The sequence below is a fragment of the Leucopleurus acutus genome (assembly GCF_964270905.1).
Source record: "Leucopleurus acutus genome assembly, chromosome: 18".
Lineage (NCBI taxonomy): Eukaryota > Metazoa > Chordata > Mammalia > Artiodactyla > Delphinidae > Leucopleurus > Leucopleurus acutus.
In genome coordinates this window covers 76,474,232-76,501,247 of record NC_139160.1, presented here as the reverse complement: position 1 = coordinate 76,501,247, position 27,016 = coordinate 76,474,232, and the positions used below count along the sequence as shown (strand labels likewise).

Below are 27,016 nucleotides of genomic sequence, written 5' to 3'. Positions count from 1 at the left end.
CGCCGCGGTCTGGGCGCCCGAGGTGGCCGTCGGTCTGGGTCCGGGGCTCCAGCCCAGCGCGGAGACGCGCTTCCTCTTCCGCATTCCCAGGCGTCCGGAGGAGAGGGTGCAAGTTCGGGGTCCCCGCGAGTCCGAGTCTCCGCGAGTCCCGGGTCTGAGCAGCCTCGGCGCGTCCGGCTGCTCTAGCCGCACCCCGGGCGCACGGGCCAGAGGGCGCGGGAAAAAGGGAGGGGTGCCTCCTGCCGGAAGATGAGGAAGCCCGACGGGAAGATCGTACTTTTGGGGGACATGAACGTGGGCAAGACGTCGCTGCTGCAGAGGTACATGGAGCGGCGCTTCCCGGACACGGTCAGCACGGTGGGCGGTGCCTTCTACCTGAAGCAGTGGCGCTCCTACAACATCTCCATCTGGGACACTGCAGGTGAGGGGTGAGGGGCTTCCAGCTGGAGAGAAGCGTCCCCCAGGGCAGGGGTCCCTCAGGGCCGGGGTCTCCCAGGGCAGGGTCCCCCAGGGTAGGCGCGTCCTGCCCCACACAGGATCCGGCCCTTGCTCCGCAGTTGTCTGCATCTCCAGGATCAGGCCCCTAGTCACAGTGTGGGACCACCCTTGGCCCCTCACTTGACTCCTTTGCTGGTTGGGAAACTGTTCAGCCACTGGGTGCATCTTAGCGACAGTCCAGGAGAACACCCTGGGCTCCAGAGAGTGTGCTGGTGACCTGCGTACCAGAGCACCCAGCCCAGCCAGCTAGCGGCAACCAGAGGCATTTAAGTGCTCCCACCGACAGGATCTCAGCTGCTATCCACAACAGCCTTGCTGAGGGGTGAGCAGAGCTAGTATAAATTACCTGTCCTTACAAAAGAGAAAACAGAGGCTCTGAACTCCCTGAGGGTTTAGGCAGGAAAGTAGGAAGCAGAACTCAGTTCTCCTCCCTCAGTGCCAGGCATGTCTGCATTTTCCACTTATCAGCCGCGTGATCTAGGCTCATGTGTGTTATGGGGTTTTGAAGTGATTGTCTGTAGAAGCATTTTTAAGACAGGTAATAATTATTTTTGGTGCGTGTAGTATATTTGTGTTTTTTCAAAAGTACAGTATATCAGAGGGTCTTGATTCAAGCTTTCAGTTTGTTAATAATTACACTGACGTTAGAGTGTTACAATAGAATATATTTCCTTCCCCATGAAAACGAATAAGGTACCGCAAGTAAATAAACTGTAAATAGTATGGCCCGTTTGCAATGGGCATGACTTTTTGAAAGCCTGAAACTTTAAGGTCTGACTTTTTAAATGTCTGCACGTAAGTTTTTTATTTGTTTTGTTTTGTTTTATTTTACCTTGTGCCATGCGGCTTGCAGGATCTTAGTTCCCTGACCAGGGATCGAACCTGGGCCCATGGTGGTGAAAGCACAGAGTCCTAACCACTGGACTGCCAGGGAATTCCCTAAATGTCTGCACTTTAAAAAGTGATATGTATTCTGGAAGGTCTGGTCCAGAATTTTAAAATTGCCAACTTGGGTGCACCAGTCAGCTGAATAAACAGGATTATAACTCACCTTGTTTTTAAAACTGAATTAATGAAGGCCGCTTTCGGACGTCTACCCCTCCTCTCTCCCTCCTGCTTTCTCTGCAGCTGTCTTTTTTTGTTGTTATGGCTGTTAACATCTTGACTAATTTATTTGAAAACATGCTCTGAAAACAGCGTCTCCGAGGTACAAGTGTACCTTCCCTGCTCTGTTCTCCACCTCCAGGCTTCAGAGTGAGTGAAGTTCCTCTAAGATCCGTTACCTAAGCTGACTCTCTGGCACTAAGCATTTGGTAGCGGTGGAACGAGGGCTGTAGACATCAGACCATGTTAACACAGTGCGTCTGCCTGTTTGGTACAAGGCTGGTCCGGAGGCTCCTTTGGTTGACTGGTTGGGCCTCACTGCTGTCCTTGGTTTATAAGAGGGTGATGCAGGGTTGGAGCTGGGAGACCCAAACCCAGAGGCCTCTGGTGGCTGCTGTTGGAAGCTGACCTTTTACCACGTGGCGTGGTGTTTCTGGAACAGGAGCTGACCGTTGGTGTCAGCAGGCGTCTTGGCATCCAAGGTATGAAGGAGCAGTGTAATTTCGATCAACCACTTTCTTCTTCGGTGCCAAGGACGTGGTGCAGCTGGATTCTCGACTGCCAGAGAATTTTGTAATAAGGCTGATGAGATGTCCTCGGTATCTTGTTGGGCTCCTGGGGGCAGCGACTCACTTCCTGGCTGCCCGGGCTGCCGCCTTCTTCCCGGAACCCTGAGTGTGGGCACTGGGGGCCCCAGGCCCCTTCTCCACATTGCTCACCTCCTGTGTACACACATTCAGGGTGACCGAGGCTCAGAGGCAGCAGTGACACAGGCCACCTCTGTGCCTGGCTCCCCAAGGACGGTGGGGTTATGTGCAGCTTGGAGGGAAAAGGCAGGTATGAATCTTTGCCTCTTAGGTAATCCTTGTTGGAAATGCAAAAGTTTAACTTTTAGGCGATTCTCTCTTTTTTCCTCCTTTTGCCTTTTGCCCCTAAACTTCCTTTATATTCCACATTGTCTTCTAAGTTGCGTTCGTTTTAATTTTTGTAGCTGAGGCAGAAGGACGGGGACCAGCTAGAGGATGCACGGTTTTGATCGCCGCTCTTGGTCACATGGCGTGGGTGGGGTGGGAGGGTGTTGAATAAGAAAAATGACAGCTGCTGCCCGAAGCCTGCCGGCGGAGCGGTGCGTGAGCCAGAGCGCGGACAGGAGATTTGCTGGGCTCTTAGGTAGTTCTCTTAGTCAGCTGGCACAGGACTGCTTCCAAGGGAGTGTGACAGTAGATGGGGCTGGAGCTGGTTCCACCAAGTTTCTCGAATTCTCCCAGGCTCTGCGCGTTGCCCAATTCCAAAGCCACTTCTGCATTCATTACAGCAGCATCCCACTCCCAGTATCAGTTTTAGTTTCCTACTGCTGTCGTAACCAATGACCACAAACTTTGTGGCTCCAAGAGAGGTGAGATTCAGAGCACTTGATTGAAGATCTTTCCCTTGAACAACTTTAGTGCAGCTCAGGAGAGGATGCTGCAGTTCCGGGTCGTGAAATCGCGGTTTCTGTGGGAGGGGAATGTAATTGCTCACGCCGTGAAGTTACCTAGGAGGTCTGGGCCTCCTGTGCAGGACCGAGAGCCTGCATCCTGTGAACGGCTGTGCTGTCCTGGGGGAGCATCTGTTGGGCGTGGGGTGGGGCGTGAGTGAAGATGCCAGAAGACACGGACTGTCCATCTGAGGACCACGAGCCCTGGTCACGCTCCTTCTGCTCTGCGTGGAAGCCGCAGCCCCCTGCCCCGCTTCTAGATCCGGGGGATGGTGGGGATGCTGTGTCGGAAGTGGGGTTCGTTCAGGTTGGAAGAGGCGGCAGCGTTGTGGACCCGCCTGGAGAAGAGCCGTCTTTGCCAGGGGACGCAGAGTTGCTGATCCTTGACGCTTTGGAGCGGCCTGCGAGGGCTGCGTGTTTAGCCTTGCGAGACTGGCGCAGAAGTGGGTGGACAGCCCGTGCAACGTGTGCACGGAGCCAGTGGTGGAGGACTCGGCTTTTAGCTCTCTTAATTTATTAGTGCAGCTGCTGAGTGGGTTTTGAGGTCCTAATCCTGACAAGCAGGATTGGTGTGACACGGGGCATCTAGCGGATGACCTCCCCTTTCTGCAGATCTGGGGACTGACCTGGACCTCACCGTTGCCCTACGTAGTGTTATTGGCGCCCTGCCCACCCAGTGTTTTACAGCAGCAGAGCTGAGTGGCTGCAGCAGAGACCATAGAGCACAGAAAGACAAAAACATTCACCCTGGCCCTTTGCAGAAATAGTTTGCTGACTCCTGGTTTAGGTCACATAAAAAGGAAAGTACTTTTCTAAAAGTCTTTCTGTAGTTTTAGAAACTCCCCGAAGAGTTTAGCATTTAGGGATTGAGGAGACCCCTGGTTCAGTTAAACTCTGACACGCAGCTCTCAGATTTCTCCTGGGTGTCCACTCAGAGCTAGATTGGGGGAGGGTGGGGCCTGGATTAAGATTAGCCTGGGCTCCTACTGAAAAACTGTTCTTGGAAATAAATCTTAGATTAGGTTTGGGATCTGGAAGCTAAGCCTGCAAAGCCTGTGTTGTAGGTGGTCCATGTCTTTGTGGGTGGTCCACGTCTTGGTAGGTGGGTCAGTATCTTTGTGGGTGGTCCACATCTTTGTGGGTGGTCCACATCTTTGTAGGTGGTCCATATCTTTGCGGGTGGTCCACGTCTTGGTAGGTGGGTCAGTGTCTTTGTAGGTGGTCCACATCTTTGTAGGTGGTCCATATCTTTGTGGGTGGTCCATGTCTTGGTAGGTGGGTCAGTGTCTTTGTAGGTGGTCCACATCTTTGTAGGTGGTCCATATCTTTGTGGGTAGTCCGTGTCTTGGTAGGTGGGTCAGTGTCTTTGTAGGTGGTCCATATCTTTGTGGGTGGTCCACGTCTTGGTAGGTGGGTCAGTGTCTTTGTAGGTGGTCCACATCTTTGTAGATGGTCCATATCTTTGTGGGTGGTCCATGTCTTGGTAGGTGGGTCAGTATCTTTGTGGGTGGTCCACATCTTTGTGGGTGGTCCACATCTTTGTGGGTGGTCCATGTCTTGGTAGGTGGGTCAGTGTCTCTGTGGTGGTCCACATCTTTGTGGGTGGTCCACATCTTTGTGGGAGGCCCACCTCTTTGTGGGTGGGTCACATCTTTAGCACTACTGAAGATTTTGAATGGGCGTCCTCTGGGGTCAAGGCGTCATTTGTAGAATTCCTTTGCTTTCTTGAGCAGAAACAGTGACCTGAATATGAATGTGGGTATTAGGGTAGGTGGAAGAAAATCTACTGTCTGGGCTCAGCAGGGTGGACAGAGAGCCATTGTACGGAGAGATCTCAGAGGGCGAAGGCTGCCAGGGCGCAGCTGCACGTGCTGGGAGGTCCGCCCGGAGTCTCCCTGGAGGAGGTGCTGGGAATTCTGGGGGTGGGTGGGGGGAGGTATTTAAGGCTCACTAGTGTGGTGCGATTCGGGAGACTTTAACTAATTGAGGTCCACCACATTTGTGAACTAATAGCTGGATCATGTTAATGTCTCTGGGCGATAATTCCACGCTTCGTCGTCTTTAAGTTCGCAGGAGAAATAGAAACTTTATGATTCCTAATTGAACCCCTCTCACCTGGCTGAGACTTCACAGAACTTCCCTCTTTGTGAAAAAGAAATTTTACACACATGTACATGTGTGTACATACATGAGTTTAAAGGAGTTTTTCTTCTTAGAATGAGGGCTTCGTCACTGTGATGACAGACTCTCGTGGCCCCTTTCCTCTTGTCCTCCTGTTATGGAGTCAGGTGCCTCAGGGCTGAGCCAGAGGTGCTATTTGGAATTTGTCACACGTGCCCTGTCCGCCTCTGTTTTCACCTTTGCTTGTGGCATCTCTCTCTCCGGGACGTCGCCTCTCCTGGCGATCCCCAACTTGAATTTTGTCCCATCTTCCAAGGTCACATACTTTGTGAAGCAGTCACGTTAGCGCCAGATTCCTGCTTGCTCCAGACTGTACTACCACGTGACCTGGTGTGCCTTACTGTGTTCTGCCTTTTATCTGTTTTGTTACCGGTTTGTCTTTCCTCTGACTTACAGGCTCTTGGAGGGAAGCATTTGGGTTGTATTCATTTTTACGTTCTCCACAGATAGCATTTTACTCTGCGGTATTTTCTTTTTAAGCTAAGTTTTGCTGGATGAAGTCGTTGAAAGCAATGGGAACAATTTGGAGCGGCCGAAGTTTGCAGTTTTATGGTCTTAATGATGTATTGACTCTGAATGATAAAATCAGTGTAAAAATGTCATTGTCATGGGCCCTATAATGCAGCCAAAAATAGGCCGGTGTACGCCTGGTGAGGAAATACTGGTTCCTGATGTCAATTATATGTGCCCTTGAAACAGCTCTTCAGAGACTCCTGTCTCTTTTGACTTTGATACGTTACGAGTCTGTTTAGAGACGGAGAATAACACACTGGGACTCCTGTTTCTGGGCAGCTGGAGCAGAAGTACTTCTCCCTCCTCTTCCCACTAATTACAGCTAAAAACTTTGGGGTATTATAGATAAAACAAGCATAAGAAGACTCTGAAAGATGGAGAGAAGAGGGCAGACTGCCCAGGGACCTCGGGATCCAAAGGGTGACCCAGCGGTGAGCTCCCTGGGTTTCCTTTTTGCCTCATGTATCCCAGACTTGGAGCTCAAGAAACCAGAAATTTAGAAATGCCAAAGGCTACGGACAAAACAAGACAAAAAAGGCTACTCTCTCACCAGAGGACCAGGAGAGAGGTAGCACAGTAAGATAGAAGCCTTTTAGACACTAACTGCCGTACTCTAGCCAACACACAGGAAACACTGGACCCACACCCACCCAGAAGGCCTTGCAGGAACGAGGGCTTCCCCCCTGCCTGGTGGTAATGAGGCACCCCAACTCCCCCACTAGGGGGTGTTGGAGAAGGCCTGCTAGGGTGGTGGGCTCTCATGTCCGGCAGGTGGTAACAAGCCGCCCCCACCCTGCCCCACTTCATGGGGCCACAGGAGGCTACGTGGGAAACTTGGACGTTTGCCAGAAAAGACGCAGTGCCTGCCCGGCCCCTCAGCTCATGCCGAGTTGATGTCAGAGGGAAGCAGCCAAAATGCAAAGTTTAAGGTAAGACCCAGAGTCTCATAACGCAGTATGAAAATGTCCAGGTTTCAATCAGAAATCACTCATCGTACAAGAACCAGGAAGATCTCAAACTGAATCCAAAAAGGCAATGAATAGATACCAGCACCAAGATGGCAGAGATGGCAGCGTTATCCGACCAAGGCTTCAAAGCCGCCACCGTAAGAAAGCTTCCGTGAGCAGTTACGGTCGCACTAAACCAATGAGAAAAAATAGAGAGGCTCAGAAAAATAGATCAAAAGAAGACCTCGTGGAAATTTCTGAGCTGAAATAATACAACCCAAGTAAAAGACTTGGTGGATGGACTCAGTGAGGGAATGGAGGAGAGAGAGGAAGGAAACCAGGAACTGGAAGATAGAACCATCAGCTCACCCGATCTGAAATACGGAGGGAAAATAGAATGAAAATGAACAGAGCCGCAGGGACCTGTGGATAAAAGATCTAACATCGTGTCATTGGGGTCTTGGAAGGAGAGGAGAGAGGGTGGGGCTGAAAAGGAATAGCAGGAATAATGCCTGAAAACTTTCCAAATCTGACAACATACATGAACCTGAGGATTCCAGAATCCGAGAGAATCACAAACAGGATAAACCCAAAGAAACCCAAACTCCAAAAACTAAAGACAAGGAAGACATCTTGAAAGCGGTCGAAGGAGGGAAAAAGATTATAATGACAGCAGATAACTCATCAGAAACCATGGCGGCCAGAAGGAAGTGGCACAGTACTTTCCAAGTGCTGAAAACAAAGATGAAGACTATTGATTTATTTAAAAAATTTTTTTGTAGAAGTATAGTTGATTTACAGCATTGTGTTAGTTTCTTCTGTATAGCAAAGTGACTCAGTTACACACACATATATACGTTTTTCATATTCTTTTCCATTATGGTTTGTCACAGAATACTGAATATAGTTCCATGCGCTATAGAGACCTTGTTGCTTATCCATCCTACTTGTAATAGTTTTGCCTCTGCTAATCCCAAACTCCCAATCCTTCCCTCCCCACCCCTCCTCCCCCTTGGCAACCACAAGTCTGTTCTCTACGTCTGTGAGTCTGTTTCTGTTTTGTAGATATGTTGATTTGTATCATATTTTAGATTTCACATATAAGTGATATATGGTATTTGTCTTTCTCTTTCTGACTTACTTTGCTTCGCAGGATGATCTCTAGATCCATCCATACTGCTGCAAATGGCGTTATTTCATTCTTTTTGATGGTTGAGTCATATTGCATTGTATATATGTACCACATCTTCTTCATCCATTCATCTGTTGATGGACATTAGGTTGTTTCCATGTCTTGGCTATTGTGAATAGTGCTGCTATGAACATAGGGTGTGCATGTATGTTTTGAATTATAGTTATGTCTGGGTATAAGGACTATTGATTTATAATTCTTGTTCATCTTCAGTTCCAAAAAATGATTCTGGAAAGACGTGCTTCTGTTATATATGCCACAACCTTGACTCAGAACTTCTCACCTGTTCTCTTCTTTAAATGACAGTATAAGGCGATTTAACGTGCAATTTCACATTTCATGTGCTATCGAGGTAAACCTTGGAGTTTTCCTTCCCACATGAATTTTAAAAGCTTTTGGCTTTGTAGCTTAAAACTCCACAAGTTTTGCCTATATAATAGTTTTTGGGTGTTGGTAGATTATCTTGGTTTGTTTTAAGTAAGGTTTATTGAATGTTTGCACATAAGCAGTAAAGTTCACCCCGATTTTTTAGGTATAGGAGCTCTGACAAACATATACAGTTGTGTAACACAAGCACAACCCAAATACAAACTATTTTCATCATTTAAAGCAAATCCCTGCCCTCCCTGAGTCACCTTCTCTACTTACCCCGGGCCCTGGTAACATGGATCTGTTTCCTGTCCCTATAGTTGTCTTTTCTTTTCTTTTTAAAATATTTATTTATTTATTATTTATTTGATTTATTTTGGCTGCCCTGGGTCTTAGTTGCAGCATTCGGGCTTCTTCGTTGCGGCATGCGTGTGGGGTCCTGTTCCCTGACCAGGGATCGAACGCAGGCCCCCTGTGTTGGGAGCGCCGAGTCTTACCCGCCGGACCACCGGGGAAGCCCCTATAGTTGTCTTTTGTAGGAGCATACAGGATGGAGCATCTTGAGTCTAACTTCTTTTGCTTAATGCATTTGAGATCCATCTGTGCTGTTCAGTCCTGTTAATTGTTAGTAACGTTCCGCTGTATGGATATACCATCGCCAGTTATCCATCCAGCGGTTGAAGGATATTTGGGTTGTTTCAGTTTTGAGTGATTACAAGTAGTCACTGTAAGCTTTCTCATAGAGGTTTTTGTATGAACGTAAGTTTTCACCTCTCGGGTAAACCACCTAGGAGTTAGACGTCTGGGTTTTATAGTCAGTGTATGTTGAACACCAAGCTGACCCAACACCACTGGTTAAAAAGCCAGTTTTTGTTTTAGCTTCCATTTGTTGAGATACTTACATTTCCATGTACCGACTTGGGAGACATTCTGTGTAGTGAACTAGTTAGTTAGCTCTTAAACACTTATGAAGAGAACGGTCTGTTTCTTGTTTTTCTTAGCTGACTTGACGCACCCACATGTGGGCAATTAGGCAATGAAAATTTCGTTGATTTCTCTGCCAGCGTCACAGAAGTGTTGCTGGAAAGGCAGGGCGCTTCGAGAGAGGCACTGGGAAGAAAAGACCCAGATTATAAGCTTTCAGCCTTGGCCATAAAACAGACAAATTTAATGGCTCCCTCTGTCTCATCAGCAGAGTCCTTTGGAAAGAGGTTCACGCGTGGAGGCTGGTGACAGCTGCCTCGGCCACTTATCCCCTTGTTTTCACCCAGCCTTCAAAACCAGCTCTTCTCTGAGATCTGCCTTCCTGCCCAGCCCAAGCGAACCCAACCTCACACTAGTATTTCTATTCCAAGAGAAGGCCAAGCTGAGCGTGTATCTCCTGCAAAGTGTTTCATAAACACTGGTTGATCTGTTCTTTGGACCAGAAGGAAGTGGGTGTGAACTGGTGGCTTCCCTCACGCTGGCCTGGCCTCTGTGGGCTGGTCTCAGGTCTCTGAAATAGCTTAGCTGCCCACTGCTCTGTTTCCCATTCTTTTGGCTCAAATAGCCTTGGACCTATGAGCAAAATGGAACTCAGCGTGGACCTCTCTGGGTTTGCTCGCAGCAAAGATGAGACCAGTCGGACCATTGCAGGAGCATCCTTCAGCTCTGGAGGGTCTTCCTTTCCGAGCACAGCAGGTGTCAGTAAACTTGGCATATCCATTGCAGGTACCCACGTCGCAGGGGCACACAGAGTCCAGTGTAATCCTGTAAAACTAGAACAGGATTTAAAGATCCACTTTTTCAGCCTCTTCCTCTTTCAGATGAAGAGACAGCCGCGGGAAGTTATTTGTCCGATGTCCGAGGACCGGTTGGTGCAGAAAAGGGGCTGGAGCTAGGGACCTGTGACTCCTTGACCAAAGTCTTCACACTGTTTACACCTTATTTCATGCCGCCTTTCCCTCTGTCGTGGACGCTTCTTTTCATTTTAGGGGCCCCTGTGCTTTAAAATCCTCCCCTGCTACAGCCTTCTCAGAACTCAGGGTGGTGTCCTGAGGAAAGCTGGCTTGCGAAGTGTTTTCCGAGGCCGTCCAGGTTGCTGACTCACGGCCCTTCCTTCCTGGGGCTCCTGCCTGTGTGAATAGCAGGGATTACCTTGGCTTCAGCGGTGCCAGACACCATGCTGAGTGCTTTGGGGACCTTGTCTCTTATTTCCTACAACTACCTTGTGGGTATTTTTTTTTTTTTTTTTTTTTTTGCGGTACGCGGGCCTCTCACTGTTGTGGCCTCTCCCGTTGCGGAGCACAGGCTCCGGACGTGCAGGCCCAGCAGCCATGGCTCACGGGCCCAGCCGCTCCGCGGCACGTGGGATCTTCCCGGACCAGGGCACGAACCCGTGTCCCCTGCATCGGCAGGCTGCGCCTCTACCGCTGCGCCACCAGGGAAGCCCTGTGGGCTTGGTATTTTTATCACCTCCCTTTCGCAAGCCAGGAAGCTAAGGCTCAGGTCATGCTGGACGCTGGGGAGCCCGGATTTGAGGTCGGCTTCTCATCGCAGTTAGTGGGTTCCTTTCCACTCTTCCCAGGCACTTAACTTCAGTGCCCTCCGCGGGCAGAATGCTCCCCCGACACGCTGCCCTGGAACGCCATCCACGGAGACCAGGGTGAGATGCAGACTGGCTCCCTCACGCCTGGGTAGCACCCAGACAGAGCAGAACAAGTGAAACAGCGCAGCGGGCACTGACAAGAGGAGAATGAGGCCTACTGCCCTCGCCCCCCCCGTGCCCTCGTGAGCGCGCGCTGGGCCCGTGACGGAGGATGGATATTATTAGACGGCCAGTGACTAGCATTTACATTTACAACTGTTGATTTCAGTGGCCTGCGCTAGAAGTTTTGATTTCCGGTTTGTCTGTGATTTCCCATCTGCTATTTGAAAGAGGGCGTGGGGCCGGGACCTCGCTTTTTTCCTGGGTTCATGATATTTATTTGGTTCCCCATTGTTGAAGGGCCACTTGTATTTCCACAAATGCCTGAACCCAGGCATCAGAAGCATTTCTGGGGGCTTCCTGGTGGCACAGTGGGTTAAGAATCCACCTGCCAATGCAGGGGACATGGGTTCAAGCCCTGGTCTGGGAAGATCCCACATGCAGCGGAGCAGCTAAGGCCGTGCACCACAACTACTGAGCCCACGCATCACAACTACTGAAGCCCACACGCCTAAAGCCCGTGCTCCACAACAAGAAAAGCCACGGCGATGAGAAGCCCACGCACCGCAACGAAGAATAGCCCCTGCTCGCCGCAACTAGAGAAAGCCCGCGTGCAGAAACGAAGACCCAACGCAGCCAAAACTAATAAATTAAAAAAAAAAAAAAAAAGCCCTTCTGTCTTGGAGAACAGGCCTGGCGGAGGAAGGCGGCCTCAGGCCTGTGGTGTGTAGGTGCCCCTGCTGTGTGTGGGTGACTGGCGGGCATTATTAGGGACTGGGTTAGAGTTGAGGGTGTGTGGTGGTCACTCTTCTTTGTGGAGAAAGCAGTTCGCCTCCATTTGCACAAGACTTGATCACTCCCGGGCTGCTCTCTGCCTGTTCCTGTTTTCCTCCGTGAACCCAGGGCTCCTGCATCTGTGGCCCGTGGACACCTGTGCCCTCTTGACGTCTCTGAGCTGCTCGTGACATCGGTCGGGCTCCCTCATTAGATGAGATCACCAAGATCTTTAACATGTGTTTATTTTTTGCATCTGTGGGAGAGTTATGATTTTGCCCTTTCTTGAAAATCGTCTTTTAACACGTGTCAGGGTGGAATTGCTTAAACAATGCTTGCCCAGATCTCGTTCTTGTCCTAACAGAATTCAGAGGCCCTCCACCGCCATTAAAGCTCATCGCCTGGCATTGCCTTACCCAAGGTATTCCTGCTGCTGTCGGGGTTATGAGCTGCTTACGTCCTGCGGGTCCTTGAGCAGCTGTGTGGCTGCTCTGGGCCTCTGCTTCGAGATCCGTACAGTTGTGCCACTAACGGTGGGGAGGACGAGGTGCATTAGGTGTGCATGTGCGTGTGTGCATGTGTGTGTTATACATGTGTGTGCATGTAGGTATACACATGCATGTGTGTGTTGTACATGTCTGTGTGTGCACGTAGGTATACGTATGCATGTGTGTGTCTGAATGTGTTGTACATGTGCATGCACGTGCATGTAGGTATACACGTGCACGTGTGTATGTGTTGTACATGTCTGTGTGTGCGTGTGTTGTACATGTCTGTGTGTGCGTGTGTGTTGTACATGTCTGTGTGTGCATGTGTGTGCATGTAGGTATACACGTGCATGTGTGTGTTGTACATGTCTGTGTGTGTGCGCACGTAGGTATATGTTGTGCATGTGTGTGCACGTAGGTATACGTGTGTGTGTCTGCATGTGTTGTACATGTGCATGCACGTGCATGTAGGTATACACGTGCATGTGTGTATGTGTGTGTTGTACGTGTCTGTGTGTGCGTGTGTGTGCACACCCATCTAGCTTGACACTCTGCGTGGTGCTTGGAGTGACACTGCGGCCAGGGTGGGCTCTGTGCCGACCTGAAGGGAGCACGAGCTGACTTGGTTAGAGGAACGGGATTCAGCTGATTGAAGGAAACTGGTGAGGATGCCATCCCAGGGAGCCAGGGGACAGCAGTTCTTCCTTTCTGCCTGGCCGCTTGTCCCGAAAAAGGACAAGTCCATGTGAATGGAGGACGTTTTTAACACTTTCTGAGTTTCTGTCGTGACGGGAGCCCTCCTGTGAGGCTCTTGCTTCCGGGGTGGCCGTGAGTGGTGTGGCCTCACATCACGGTGCCGTGTGTGGCTTGTTTTAAACAACCCCTGGGCTGTGTGAGGATACGTTGCTCCCACTTTTCAAAGCCTGTTGACCTGCTGTTCACTTAGCCGGGCCCCTTTTCTATAGCAATTGCAAAAGCACATTCCTAACCTAAGTGATTTCCAGTCTGATTAACTCTGGTTAGTTACTGTGTGACCGCGGGCCCTGGCAGTGTCGCCTTTCAGCTTCCCCGGTTGAGCAGCTGCTCTGTCTGTAGCTGTTCCCCGGGCGCCGAGGACCAGGGAGGGGGCGGCAGAGGGGGACGTGCAGACGCGGCACACGCAGGGCTGGGCTGCAGGGTTGGCCGTGTTACTGCTGCACGCGTCTTGGGGTGATGAGAGCCTCCCGGGACTGCTCCATGGTCACCGTCCCCCTGCCACTGCTCCTCGTGGGAGCCCCAGGGCGGCAGCCGCAGAATCCAGGCCCTGCCCAGACCTTCCCAATGAGAACCTGCATTTTAACCGCATCGCTAGGTGATTCAAGGTCCAGGTCATGAGCCTGGGCTTGCTGCAGCCGCGGGCAGATGAGCTGTGAGTTTCCAGAAGGGCGAGGGTCAGGCCACTGGCGCTCGCTGGCGCTGTCTTTACATGCAGTTCTACCATCTGTCCCTCATCTTTCTACCTGTCACTCATCGGTCCATCATCTTCCTTCTACCTCTCTATCGTCTGTCTATTTTTAACCATAGGGGATTTTTTTTGTGGTAAAATACACATAACACAGCGTTTTACTCATGTTTAAGTGTACAGCTTGCTGGCGTTAAGCATGTTCAACTGTCACCACCATCATCTCCAGAACGTTTTCATCTTCCAGCTGAAGCTCCAACCCCATTAAACACAAAACCCATCCCCCTCCCTCCAGCCCCTGGTAACCCCTTTTTTGCTTTCTATCTCTGTGAATTTGTCTATTCTAGGGAATTATTTAAAATGTTTACTTTTATGTATAGCATAATATCATTATATTTAAATATGGTAAACTAAGTTCACACAGAATACTTTGATATGATTGATTTGAAAGGGTTTTTGCACTGTTAAATTGATACAGTTGTATCTAGGTACCCAATCATCCCCAGAAGGTGTTTCTGATTTTACAATGTGTGTCTATGGAAAATGTACTTTCTAGGGAATTTTATTAGAACACACCCAATCTGTTAAGCAAGAGGTACCTAGACATTGTAAACATACGTAAGAGCCTTTGTTTCCGTAGGACTGTTCAGAAAAGGTTTCATATACTTCCCTTGGGTTAGAATTACAGCTCTCCCCACTTATCCTTGGGGGACGCGTTCCGAGACCCCCAGTGGATGCCTGAAACTGTGGATGGTACCAAGCCCTATACATGTTATATTTTTCTTATACGTACATAACATAGGATAAAGTTTAACTTATAAATTAGGCACAGTAAGAGATGAACAACAATAACTAAAAATAAAGTAGAACAATTATAACAATACCCTGTAGTGAAACAGCACACAATTCAAAACATGAATTGCTTATTTCTGAAATTTTCCATTTAATATTTTTGGACTGTGGTTAACCAAGTGTCATCTGAAACCTTGGAAAGTGAAACCTCGGAAAGTGAAACCTCGGATAAGGGAGGTGATTGTAACAGGAAAACATTTGTTCTCTGCTGTGTATTTCTCAGAAGACTTTATATTATGGAGAAGAAGACAGAAACATTCTGTTAGAAATAACTGGGGTATTGACTGAGTGGGGTACTCCAGATAAGAAGCCATTCTAGATAACTTAATATCTTGAGAAAACCCTTTATAGAGTTAAAGAGTTTTCTTAACATGGTATTTGCAGTTCAGTCTTGCCTTTGAAACAAGTTAAAACTTGCTTCAAAAGATCTGAAATGATTTTAGTTTCCTGCTTTAAGAAGTAGAGAATTTCGCAAATAATTGACTTTTTCTTTGATAATCTCTTTTTTTTTTTTAACCCCACATTTGTTTATTTATTTATTTTTGCTGTGTTGGGTCTTCGTTTCTGTGCGAGGGCTTTCTCCAGTTGCGGCGAGCGGGGGCCACTCTTCATCGCGGTGCGCGGGCCTCTCACTGTCGCGGCCTCTCTTGTTGCGGAGCACAGGCTCCGGACGCGCAGGCTCAGTAGCTGTGGCTCACGGGCCTAGTTGCTCCGCGGCATGTGGGATCCTCCCAGACCAGGGCTCGAACCCGTGTCCCCTGCGTTAGCAGGCAGATTCTCAACCACTGCGCCACCAGGGAAGCCCCTGATAATCTCATTTTAAAAAGTAATTCTCACAGGACAGCAGAGTATCTGTTGAAGGTAAAGGATATTGGATTTAAAATCCTGGTACTTGAGAGTTTTTGTTTTTTAAAGTTAAATCTGTTACATAAGTGTATTTTCTTTGGATTTGCCTTTTTTCTTAATACTAGCGTGTTAAAGAAGGTCCCTTTATTTGAATTATTTGGTCTTGTTATTGAATTATTTTTAGTAAATCCATGTCTGGAAAGAGTGAAGCAGTTTGAGAATTAAATTCCAGTTATAATTATATGACCTTGAGAATTATTTCATGAAGCCCCGTCAGTGAGTCACAGGCAAGGGATTAACTCATGTGCAGGTAAGTATTTGGGGGGTTCGTGTGGCATATTATGTATTCTTGGTTTTTGTTCAGCCTTCAAATTGCGAAACAGAAACAGCAGAGGTGACACGTATGCTGATTTGGGTAGATGTCCTTGTATATGTATTGAAATGCGAAAAGAAATCCGTTTTTCTGAAACACTTTTCCTCTTCCCCGTATGTTGCCATTTCTTTAGTTGGAAATCATTTGGGGTTTGGGTTCCTTTACTTATAGAAGGAAGAAAGTCTCATTTTACAGGCGTGGGTCAGGATGACCGTCGTTAAATAGTTGCTGACTGATCTGGTAGTCAGATGAAATGGAAAAGCTGTTTTTCATTTCGTTGCTAGTGTAAGCCCGTGGGCTTCCTAGACTCAAAGAATAATCATTGGCCTTTGTGTCATGAAGCATGGCTGTGTTTAGAATGCCTTTTAATGGTCACAGATGATTAAGAACAAAATTAAAGGACCTATAAATGCAAGCAACTAAGTTGGATTATTGGATTTAAAATAATAGTTTATCTTTAAAGTGTTATCTGATCACCGCCTTTGACGGTGTCATTCATTAATCTGTGTTGAGGTTTTAGGTCTTCCTTCTGGCAGAAAAGATACCCCAGTAATATGGTGGGGTAGGATTTTTTTCCTTTTCAACTTCTCGACTTTCATCTCCAGCTGGTGGCTGTTGGATCAGTCTCTGCCTGCGTGGAATTTTCGTGAGGTTCCTGTAGGTGACCCTCAGGCAGGGCAGTGGGAAGGGTCTGCTCCCTGGGTGATTCCGCCCGGTCGCTGAGGCCAAGCTTTAAGCCCGGGTAGATGGGAAAGTGCGGGGCAGCCTCCAGCCCCGTCTTGGCATTGCTGTCACCATCTGAGAAGAATCCCTGCAGGGCGTCCACACCCTGTGGGACGGGCTTCTACCGGAGGACTCCTGCTTTCGCTGTTGGCGCTTATCTTGCCTTTTGGGATTTGCTCAATTTCTGATGAGAGAGCTATTGCAGAAAGCATCCCATTGTTACTTATTCTAGACTTTGAAATACTGCCATTCTTTTTCGAGCCCAGTTTTGTCCCGCTAACCCTTCTCGGAGCAGGACTTGATCTGACAGTGCAGCCCCTGGACCGTGGACCCTGGACCCGGTGGCCGGGGTTCAGGACCCGCCTCTGCCATTCGCTGCCTGTGTGCCCCTGCCCTTTGTGCTCCTCTGTCAGCGTTTGCTTCAGGCCTGGGGGTGGAAATGAGGCCACAGTCCCCGCCAGGGGATGGGAGGGAGTAAACGGCCATGAGTGTAAAGGGCTTGGACGTAGTGAGTGCTGTAGATGGGTTAGCTCTTGGGAAAGTTAAGCACATGCAGTGCACTCGCTCTAAGAGCCAGGATAGCTCCCGGTTCTGTTCTGTCTGCTTGACGAGGTCCCTCCATGTGGACATTGTTCCTTCTTCTCCAGAAAGTCTCAGTCTTTGCTCTTAAAGCCCTTCAACTGATTGGACGAGGCCCACCGACATTATGGGTGATCTGCTTTGCGAAGTCAGTGATTGCTGATGTTAATCACACTTAAAAAACAAATACCTTCCTGGCAACATCTAGACTTGCATCGGACCGCAGAGCCGGGCACCACAGCCTGGCCACGCTGACACGTAAAATTAAGCATCACGCACGGCACGACGGTCGGTGGGGGATCACCCCCTCGTTTCCCGGAGCCTCTGCGTGGGGGGTGGGTTCTCAGATGGAGTGTCCGCGCCCTGTTGCCCCCTCAGTTTGCACACACAGGTGGAGGCAGCTGTGCCCAGCGGTGGCTCCACACAGCCGACCCCTTTTATCACCCTGGGAGGACATGTGGACCCATCTTCTGACTGCATGAAAAGAGCTCTAAGCATCTGTTCTTTGCGAACGTTCCTGGGGGGCAGCTGTTTCCACGGCTGTTCTCTCGCCAGATTCGCTCTCAGTGTAGAGACACATACACGCAGAGGGAATGTTCCAGATCTTCCCTGTGACTGTAACCTGTAGTCAAATCGCGTCACGCTGAACACAGTGGAACTAAAGTCATCCTTCAGGTGCTGCGGGTGGAACTTGGAAGCTTTAGGAAAGGATTTTGTTTCATGTTTGAAGCATCTCTCAGAAGGGAAGGGCGTCACTGCTCATTCTGGGCTGAGTTTCTCCGGGCTGTGCTGGGGCCCATCTCTGAGGTCGCCCTGGAGTTTTAATTGCTCCCCTCTCTGGTTCTGTGGATCTGGGTTTTTTTATCTTCATGTTGCCACATCGATATTTCTGTGGGCATTTTTAGAGTTCCTCTTTCTTTCACTGTCTGCACTTAGATTTCCTGGTAGACCTCACTCTACCAGGAAATAAGGATCCGCTCCCGGTTCTGTTCTGTCTGCTTGATGAGGAATAAGGAATAAGGGTCGTTCTGATTCTCACCCTGAATGACTGCCTCTTACCTCCCACTTCCGCTCAGCGGCTGCACATCACATTCTCCGGGGGTACTTTTAAAGGGATTGGATACCCACACCCCTGCCCTGCCGGATCCTAGCTCCTGTGCTCTGGGGTAGGGGGTCCGAGCGTCACTCTTTTTTAAAAGCTGCCCCCTCCCCTGTTTAAAATGTGCAGCCAGTGTTGTAACATGGTTTCTGGCGGCCGTACCACCCATTGGGTTATTTAAAACTATTAAAGCCAAAAGGACGTGACGCTCGGGGTGGTCATCTGGCCAGAGGACGCTGGAGCATCGAAGAGAAAGCAATCAGGCATTTGATCTTCATTGTCTAGCAGCAGGTTGGGGTGATTGTGGCCACTGACCTCTGTCCTCCTGCCCTGGGCTGGTTTTCAGTTCCAGTTACACAGTGGGTGGCAGCCACATGACAGAGTGTCCCCGAGAAATGGGGAGAAGGTCGTCCTTGGAAGGCAAGCCTCATACACATACGGAAGGTGTAGGAGATCGGTCAGCAGCAAAGGTGACCAGCGGGCCCCAGGGGACAGTAAATGTGCTGATGAAGAGCTCAGACGGGGGCGGTCCTGGGATGCTGGAGCCGATCCTGAAGTTTGGGAGGAATCTGAGTCACCGTTTAATTAACCAGCACTCACGGAGGGCTTCACACGCGCCAGGCACAGCTCCAGCCCATGGGGTAAATTAATTCCGTTTTCACAAGCCCCTTTGGGTGGGTACTGTCCACATTTGGGTGATGGGAAACAGAGGCCCGGGGAGTTAAGGACCTGCCCCCAGGGCACACGGTGAGGGTTAATGCAGACAGTCTGGGAGTCGGGCTCTTGGTAGGCGGTTAGACCTCAGACGGCCTGGTCTCCGGTACCGTGTCCTGGCTCTGGGCTCCACCTTCCTGCTTCTGTGGGCCACATCCTGTGCTCTCTGTGCCTTGGTTTCTCCCTCTGTGAAATGTGGGCAGGGGAAGGCCCACTTGGTGTGGTTACTGGGGAGACCGCGTGAGTTTGCTGGACGCCGAGCCAGCTTCCTTCCGGCCATGAGTCCAGTGTTTCCTGTACCTGGGCCGGGAAGGGATGATGGAGATTAATCTCTCATCCCCTGTAGTAGACCACCTCATTGGTATCCTGGGTTCCCACTCCACATATAGAGAATGGAATTGGCTCTCTGGGGGAATGGACAGTGCATTTCTTGATCTGTGATTCTGAAGACCTGACTTGGGGCTCCGGCAAACCTGTTAGGTCCTCCCCCGGGACCCCGTCCACTGTGGCCAGCTGGCCTCCCTCTCCAGCTGCTCTGGACTCACCCATCCACGTCCAGCCCGTTTTGTTGCATATCAGGAGTTCGTTCTAGGATGTGTCTGATCGGATGCTGGTGGTATTGTTAACAGATTCTGTGTTTCTCCTTAACCATCAGGATAACTCACGCCCACCCCTGAACTGTGTTGGCGACACCAAGCTTAACGTGTCATTTCTTGTTTGTTAATTTTATTTTATTGTGGTAAGAACACTTAAGCTACCCTCTTACATGTTGTTAAGTGCACGTTACACTGTGGCTGACCTCAGCTACCGGGTTGCGTTTGCACAGCTCATCTCCATGAGTTTTGCATCGTGCTGGTGAAACTTCATGCCCGTGGCTAAGTGACTCCCCATGTCCCCTCCCCACAGACCCTGGCCACCACCATTCTGCTGTTCGGTTCCATGAATCTGACTATTTTAAATGCTTCCTAGAAGTGGAGTCGCGCAGTGTTTGTCCTGCGACTGACTTGTCAGCACCTCCAAGTTCCTTGCAGCTTTATTCACCGTAGCCACGAATGGAAGCAACTTACATGTCCTTTGACAGATGAATAGATAAGAAAATGTGGTCTATGCATACAATGGAATATTATTCAGCTTGAAAAATAGAAGGAAATTCTGTAATATGCAACAACGAGGATACACCCAAGTGAGACAGTCACTCCTTGATTTGCATCACAGACAGGCCAGAGCTCCTGGGCAGTCCCACGCCCACCCATCCTGAAGCCCTGCGGTCCACCCACGGCCAGGGTGCCCAGGCCGCTTCCTGGAGGTGAAGGAGGCTGGGCTGCTCTCTCCGACCCCTGTCTCCAATGCCATGGCAGGCTGTGCGGCAGGGCCACGTACGCCAAGCCTGGCAGCCTGTCCCTCAGCTGTGCTGGTTAAACTGGAAACAACTTGGGATTTTTCTTATTGCTGCCTCAGGGCTGGTGCAGGGTTAGCCCGGTGCCCTGGCATCCCCAGAATTGGACCACGAAGTAAAGGAGACTGCCAGAACTCCTAGAGCTGCAGCTTTGGAATTGGTGCTAAGGGACCTGGGTTGGGGAGAGAAGGGGGGAGAGAGAGAGAGAGAGAGAGAGAGATGGAGAGAGAGACAGAGAGACAGAGAGAGGGAGAGAGAGAGAGAGAGAGATGGAGAGAGAGACAGAGAGACGGAGAGAGGGAGAGAGAGAGAGAGAGAGAGAGAGAGAGAGAGAGATAGAGAGAGAGAGAGAGATGGAGAGAGAGAGAGACAGAGAGAGGGAGAGAGAGAGAGAGAGACAGAGAGACAGAGAGACAGAGAGACAGAGAGAGAGAGAGAGAGAGAGAGAGAAATACCCGATTTGAGTACGTGGGAAGGGAACCTGTGAGCATCCCAGTTCAAGCCCATCACCGATGAGGAAGTCATCGCTCTGAGGGGTCCAGGAGCTGACATTACAATGGGCTAGCACCAGGGGCCTGGCTTCCGGCTCAGCGCACATTCACAGACTACTGGAAAACTTACTCAGCAGCCTTGGGTTCCAATACGCCCAGAGCCAACCGCAAGCAGCCTTGTCTCACCACCTCCCCACTTAGTCTTCACCGCCTCTGTGATGCCAGAAATACCAGGCTCCCACTTAAATGCAATTAGGACTAAATTCAGAACCTTTGTTCCCTGTAGGACTAGCCTGTCTGATTATGGGCACTACGCTCCTTTGAAAGCAGCCTTAAAGCTCCAGATTACATCCAAAATGATATTTAAGAATTTCAAGCATGGGGGGCTTCTCTGGTGGCGCAGTGGTTAAGAATCCGCCTGCCAATGCAGGGGACACGGGTTCGAGCCCTGGTCCGGGAAGATCCCACGAGCCCATGCACCACAACTACTGAGTCTGCGCTCTAGAGCCCGTGAGCCACAACTGTTGAGCCCACGTGCCACAACTACTGACGCCCGCATGCCTAGAGCCCGTCCTCCGCAACAAGAGGAGCCACCGCAATGAGAAGCCCGCGCATCACAACGAAGAGTAGCCCCCGCTCGCCGCAACTAGAGAAAGCCCGCGCACAGCAGTGGAGCCCAATGCAGCCAAAATAAAATAATACAATAAGTAAATGTGGTGTATATATATATAGAATTTCAAGCATGAAAACTGCGTAATTGTAAATTCTTTAGCTGGGGTAACGGCATTTGATTTGTTTGTGCTGGTTGATGGGTAGCTGACAGACCGTGGGATTTGATCAGCAGCTCTTGTCCACCTCTTTTCAGGCTGGCTTTGGGATGCTTTAGTTCCTACTTCCTTTAGTTAGTCTGCTTTCTCTTTTGGTTTTATTATTATTTACTTTTTTGGTTTTTTTAAAGGCAAACCAGACATTTTTATCTGGAAAGGAAAACTATTTTGGGCCTAGGCATTAACAGGTGCCCGCTGTCCTCAGAGAACTATGTAACAGAGCTGGAAGCGATTCTCCTGGGATGGCCGGCACGCCACTCTGTCACCCTCCTGTGAAATCTGGCGGGTGGGAGCTGACGGCATTTTTAGCTGTTGGAAAAACCTCTTGCTGCCAGGCTTGCTGTCTATGAGATGAGCCTGTGTGAAAGGAAGGGTCCCAGCTCAGTGGTAATGATGGGGAAGCATTTCTTGGTTTTCTTTGCTTCTTGGCTAAAGTTTCCTATTGCCAGTTTTGGAAGACGCGTTGCTCTTCATCTCCCGTGGGCGTCCACGAAGGGATGGGAGAATGCTGTTCAGTTTCTGCCCGTAAGCTCACAGTGTAATTTGACATGAGACTTTCATAATTAAATTATTAGTCAGAGGGCTGACCTGCTGTCGGTATGCAGAAGGAGGGAATGTGCTCTTCGGGTGCCAAATTCCGGAGCACCCCGAGGGTAGACAGGCTGCCCCTCCCAGCAGAGCGGGGCAGGAGCCCGGCAGCTGTGAACTTGCTTTCCAGGAAGTGGCTCTCATCCTCGGGACCACTGCGGGATTGCAGGATGCGTACCTCCAACTCCTGCCGGTCCTGGCTGGGGCGTCGCCCTCTCCAGTTTGCCTCCCCGTCCGATCTCTTGGGGGACACTTGGGGCCTCGCTGGAGAAGCAGATCCCTGGCTTGGGGTCCTGCTCCGAGCGAGGGAGATGACAACTGTCAGATGTAGCCCGTGTGGCCCTTCTGGGCGTGGCGTCCTTCTCTGCAGGCCGCTGTCTCCAGGGCTGGTACATCGGCAGCCGGCTGAGGCCAGCATGTCGCCGTTTCAGAATGATTGGGGTGGAACTCCTCTGTATTTCTTGGCCGTTTGGCTGAAACCTGGTTTAATGGCAAAGATCACTATATTTTGTATAAGTAGCTGTGTGGAGGTGTCACGCCTTCCATCCGAGCTGCGAAGACCCCTGGACCAGGGCTTCTCCATTTCTTTTGTGCCACGGATCCCCTTGTATCCGAGTGGCACCAGCCTGTGACCCTTTTTCTGAACTTCAGCGCATGCCATAAAACACCAAGTTTTCCCAGGAAACCAGGTTTTCTTTACTGGCAGGTCTAATAGCCGTTGAGATTTTGAGCTGACGATAAACTACACAACTGCAGTGTGGATTGAAAGCCTCTGTTATTTCTGTCGGCGACACAGCACAGGGATTGCTTCCTGTAGCCATTTCTGGTTTGTTGCGATGTGTCTGTGGAAGGAAATGCTAACTTTCAGTTAGAGGATGGTGAGAATAGAGATTACACCTTTCCCCGTTCAAGGTCATGGACTCCTGGGCTCTGTCCCCACTGTAGTCAACGGGGGGCTCTGTAGCCCAAACTAGAGACTACAGCAGAGGAACAGCCTTTCATCAGAGGCAGTTGGGGGGAATCTTGAGGTGGCTTGGCTGGGGGCTGCTGCTGGGATGAGCTGGGGGTTTGGTGCTTTGCCTGATGGAGAAGGAGCCCTGGGCGGGGGGGTCAGGTGCAGGATGTCAGGGATGAAGTGTTGGTGTTACCTGGGGAGTGTGGACTCAGATGGTCGCATCGTGCAAGCACGTAAGAGCTAGGCGACTTTCAGTCCACTGCCGTCATTGACACGGGGGTCTTTGCATCTGCATCCAGGACAGGGGCAGACGATCCCACCCTGACCCTGTCCTCCCTGGTGCCTTGCCTGCCCACCCACCTGCCCCACCCGCCTCGTCCTTCAGGGAGGAAATGTGGTCCCGCGGTCATCGAGAGGGTGGGGTGCTTTGGAGGGTGGGTGGCGTGGAGCACAGAGGCTCAAGGCGCAATGATTGTCGGGGGGCTGCTGCCCCACATGCACCCCACAGAGGAATGAAAGCAAACTCCGGGCCCGGTTCTTCGGGAGTCCGGATTCCAGTCAGGGAGAGGCATGTCAAGGGTGATGGATTAGGTCTGCAAGGACCAGCGAGTGTGGGCAAGTGCGCGTCAGGTGGCGTCAATCCTGGGCTCCTCCGTGGAGCAGGGTGGGGTGGGCGCCCTCCCAGGGAGGCCTACCTGTTATGGAGTCCAACCTCGTACTACTCACTGCACACCATGCCAGTAAATTGAGAGACAAGTTTTTGGGGCAAAGAAAAGCCACTTTATTTGCAATTCCAGCGGACCGAGAAGACGGTGCACTGGCGGTCCCAAAGACCCACCTTTCCCAACTATTAACAGAATCCAGGCTTCTTTTCTACTGAAACGGCAGGGGGTGTGGCTGGTTGTTGCACGCCCTTGGTGCCTGTATCCTTGGTTCTCGCAGCTGTCCACAGGTCAGGGCACAACGTTCCTATAAATCTCCAACAAGACAGTTGTTATTTTTCTGTTCTGCAACTTTATCTCTATATGAATGGAAAAGAGTTATACCTTTAAAGGTCAGAGCCTGGAGAATGGGCTCTCCTGCATATTTCAGGCTCTAGGCAACATTCTTTTACAAAGGGGCAGAGCCAGCATGACTCAGCACAGGCATCAAGCCCAGGGTTAGTGCCAAAGGAATAGATCCAGTATGGAGTCAGGTTTGCTCTTCTCTGTTACACACCCAGGTCCAGGGGGTTTTCCCTCTGGGTGTGAACTCAGACGGCAGCCGTAGGAGGTGTGATTGGTCCCGGGGCCTGGGACGGCTTCAGGAGGGGCCCCGTTTTGCATATATGAACTTCCCTCCATGGAGTCAGTGAACCGTCTTCCCATCGTGAATGAGGAAGAAGGGAAACCAAGGGGCCATTGGGGAAAACCTGGGAACAAACGTGGTCACACTTGGCCTCTGGAGACCCCAAGGTGAGGGGCACTGGCCTTGCCGCTTACTGTGATCTGGGCCTTTTACATACAGGGCTTCTGATGATTTGATATGAAGGAATAAAGGTATTCAAGTGTGACGAAATTTCAGTTCTTTGGGGGTTTAACCCATCAAGGTTTTCCCTCCCTCCCTCTGTCCCCCTCCGTCTCCCTTCCCCCTCTCCTTACCCTCTTCCCCTCCCCCAGTGTCTTCCCCTGGGTCTGCAGTTCAGAGTGAAGGTGGGAGTTGAGATGGGCGCAGGGTGTACATTCAGCCTCTGACATGATTGAGGCTCCTCCCACCTGGCAAATGAGAACAAATTGTTACGAAACAAACCAAGAAATCTTACATGAGAGAAAAACTGTGTTGTCCTTTTTTAAAAAAAAAAAAACACATGGAGGGGATGATTTGTGGCTTGACTTACTCAGCACATTTAGTGGCACCGAGCGCGGGGCCGGGCGGTGGGGGGCGAGTAAAGCCGCAGGTCCTGTCCTCCCTGGTGGAGACAGGTGTCTGTTAGCTGCATGACCGAGACCTCCACTTGGGGCTGTGCTGAGCGTCTGCGTCGGGGCTCAGAGGGACGAGGGACAGGCCAGGACAGAAGGGGGACCTGGAAGGGGGCCGGGGCCCCTGGGAGTCACAGTCAGCAGAAGCCCCGGGAAGTGCCCACCCTCTCCCCAAAGGACCAGAGAGAAGGAGGTCGGCCCAAGGGAGATAAAACTGAAAAGGCAAGGAAGGCCTCAGCCCCTGCACAGGGGCTGTCACCTGGGGCCTGTGCAGCCCTGATTGGTGCCCACGGGCAGGGGGGGGAGGGAGGAAGAGGTGAGAGGAGGTCTGGGGGGCCCGGGGCCGTCTGCATCCGCTGTCACTTCCCCACCCTGGGCAGGCCGGGGCCCAGGCTTCAGGGGTGGGGCCAGCTGTCGGTGGCGGGATGTCCATACCTGCTTCGCCGTGTGGCGTGCACAGCGGCGCCCAGCTTGGCTTGAAAGTGAAGTTGCTCTGTCTGTCTTCCCTCAAAGAGAGGGCATTTCCTTACTGTGCGTGTTCTCTGTTCCGACACACTCACTTCTGAGTCCTTCTCCAGGAGGTCCGCAGCCTGCGGGTGGGGAGGTGGCCTTGGAGGTGGGGCAGGGCCTTGGGCCCGGGGGGCTCTGCTCTCCCCGGGAACGAGACTTGCCTGGTGCCACGTCAGCACGACTGCCACGCTGGGAGGGGGTACAGAGTGTGTCATCGAGAGGAGCAGGACCCTTGGCGGGAGCATCGCGGATAAACATCGCTGTGTAAGACGCAGAGATAGGAGCAAAAGCCACACCACCGCCCATTGGGGGAAAGCAGGGCCCGGCTGTCTTCCTCCGTCTCGTGGGTTCACTGCGGTGGGTGGACGGGGCTGTGCAGGACCTGCTGGCCGTGGGGACTGACCATCACCCCGTCTTTCTGCACAGCAGGGTCTCCATCCTGTTCAGCTCCAGCCACACCTACGTTTGCGGTCACGATTCCATGGTCCCTCCCAGGGGTCCCTGGTGGCATGGTCGGGGGGCACTGCCAGAGAGGAGAGGTAACTGTATCTTTCTCCCCCCTCGCCCCCAGGGCGCGAGCAGTTCCATGGCCTGGGCTCCATGTACTGCCGGGGTGCGGCCGCCGTCATCCTCACCTACGACGTGAACCATGCCCAGAGCCTCCTGGAGCTGGAGGACAGGTTCTTGGGCCTGACGGACACGGCCAGCGCCGACTGCCTCTTCGCCATCGTGGGAAACAAGGTGGACCTGAGTGAGGAGGGGCCCGGGGAGGGCGGCCAGGAAGGAGGGCAGGGCCCTGGGCTGGCTGGCGGCGGCGGCTGTGTAGCCCCCAGGCTGCCGAAGCAGGTGCAGCCGGAGGACGCGATAGCCTTTTACAAAAAGATCCTCAAGTACAAGATGCTGGATGAAAAGGACGTGCCGGCCGCGGAGCAGATGTGCTTCGAGACCAGCGCCAAGACCGGGCACAACGTGGATCTGCTGTTCGAAACCCTGTTCGACATGGTGGTGCCCGTGATCCTGCAGCAGAGGGCCCAGGGGCCGCCGCAGACCGTGGACATCACCAGCTCCAGGCCGCCCGCACGGACCAGATCTGGGTGCTGCGCCTGACGTGCCCAGGCCCGGACCCCCAGGGTGCACGGACGGTCAGAGGAGAAGATCGGGGGTCACTTTGTAGAACTGCACTCGGAGGAGGAGACCGGGTGGAAATGCCAGCCAGTAGCGAAGGTCCCCGTGACTGGTCCCCCACGTACATCGCTGCCCTGGGAGGTGGGGAGTGGATGAACCGTCCAGGGGAGCCCCCTGCAGAGCCGGGCTCCCGGAGACCGCCATCCCCTGGCTGCCCCGTCTTCACACCTGGCCCCTGACGGAAGGTTTTCGGCTGTCTCGGCACCTGTGTGACTTTCAAACGTTTCTGCTCACTGTGATTTATCTTCGG

At 51.3% G+C, this 27,016-nt stretch overlaps 1 protein-coding gene across 1 annotated transcript; it reads left to right on the top strand.

The window, feature by feature from the left end:
* On the top strand, positions 1-27,016 carry RAB20 (RAB20, member RAS oncogene family). The gene is made up of 2 exons (XM_082859484.1): positions 1-421; positions 26,153-27,016. Exons 1-2 carry the CDS (start codon positions 250-252, stop codon positions 26,686-26,688), a joined length of 708 nt encoding a protein of 235 aa, XP_082715610.1. The 5' UTR covers positions 1-249; the 3' UTR covers positions 26,689-27,016.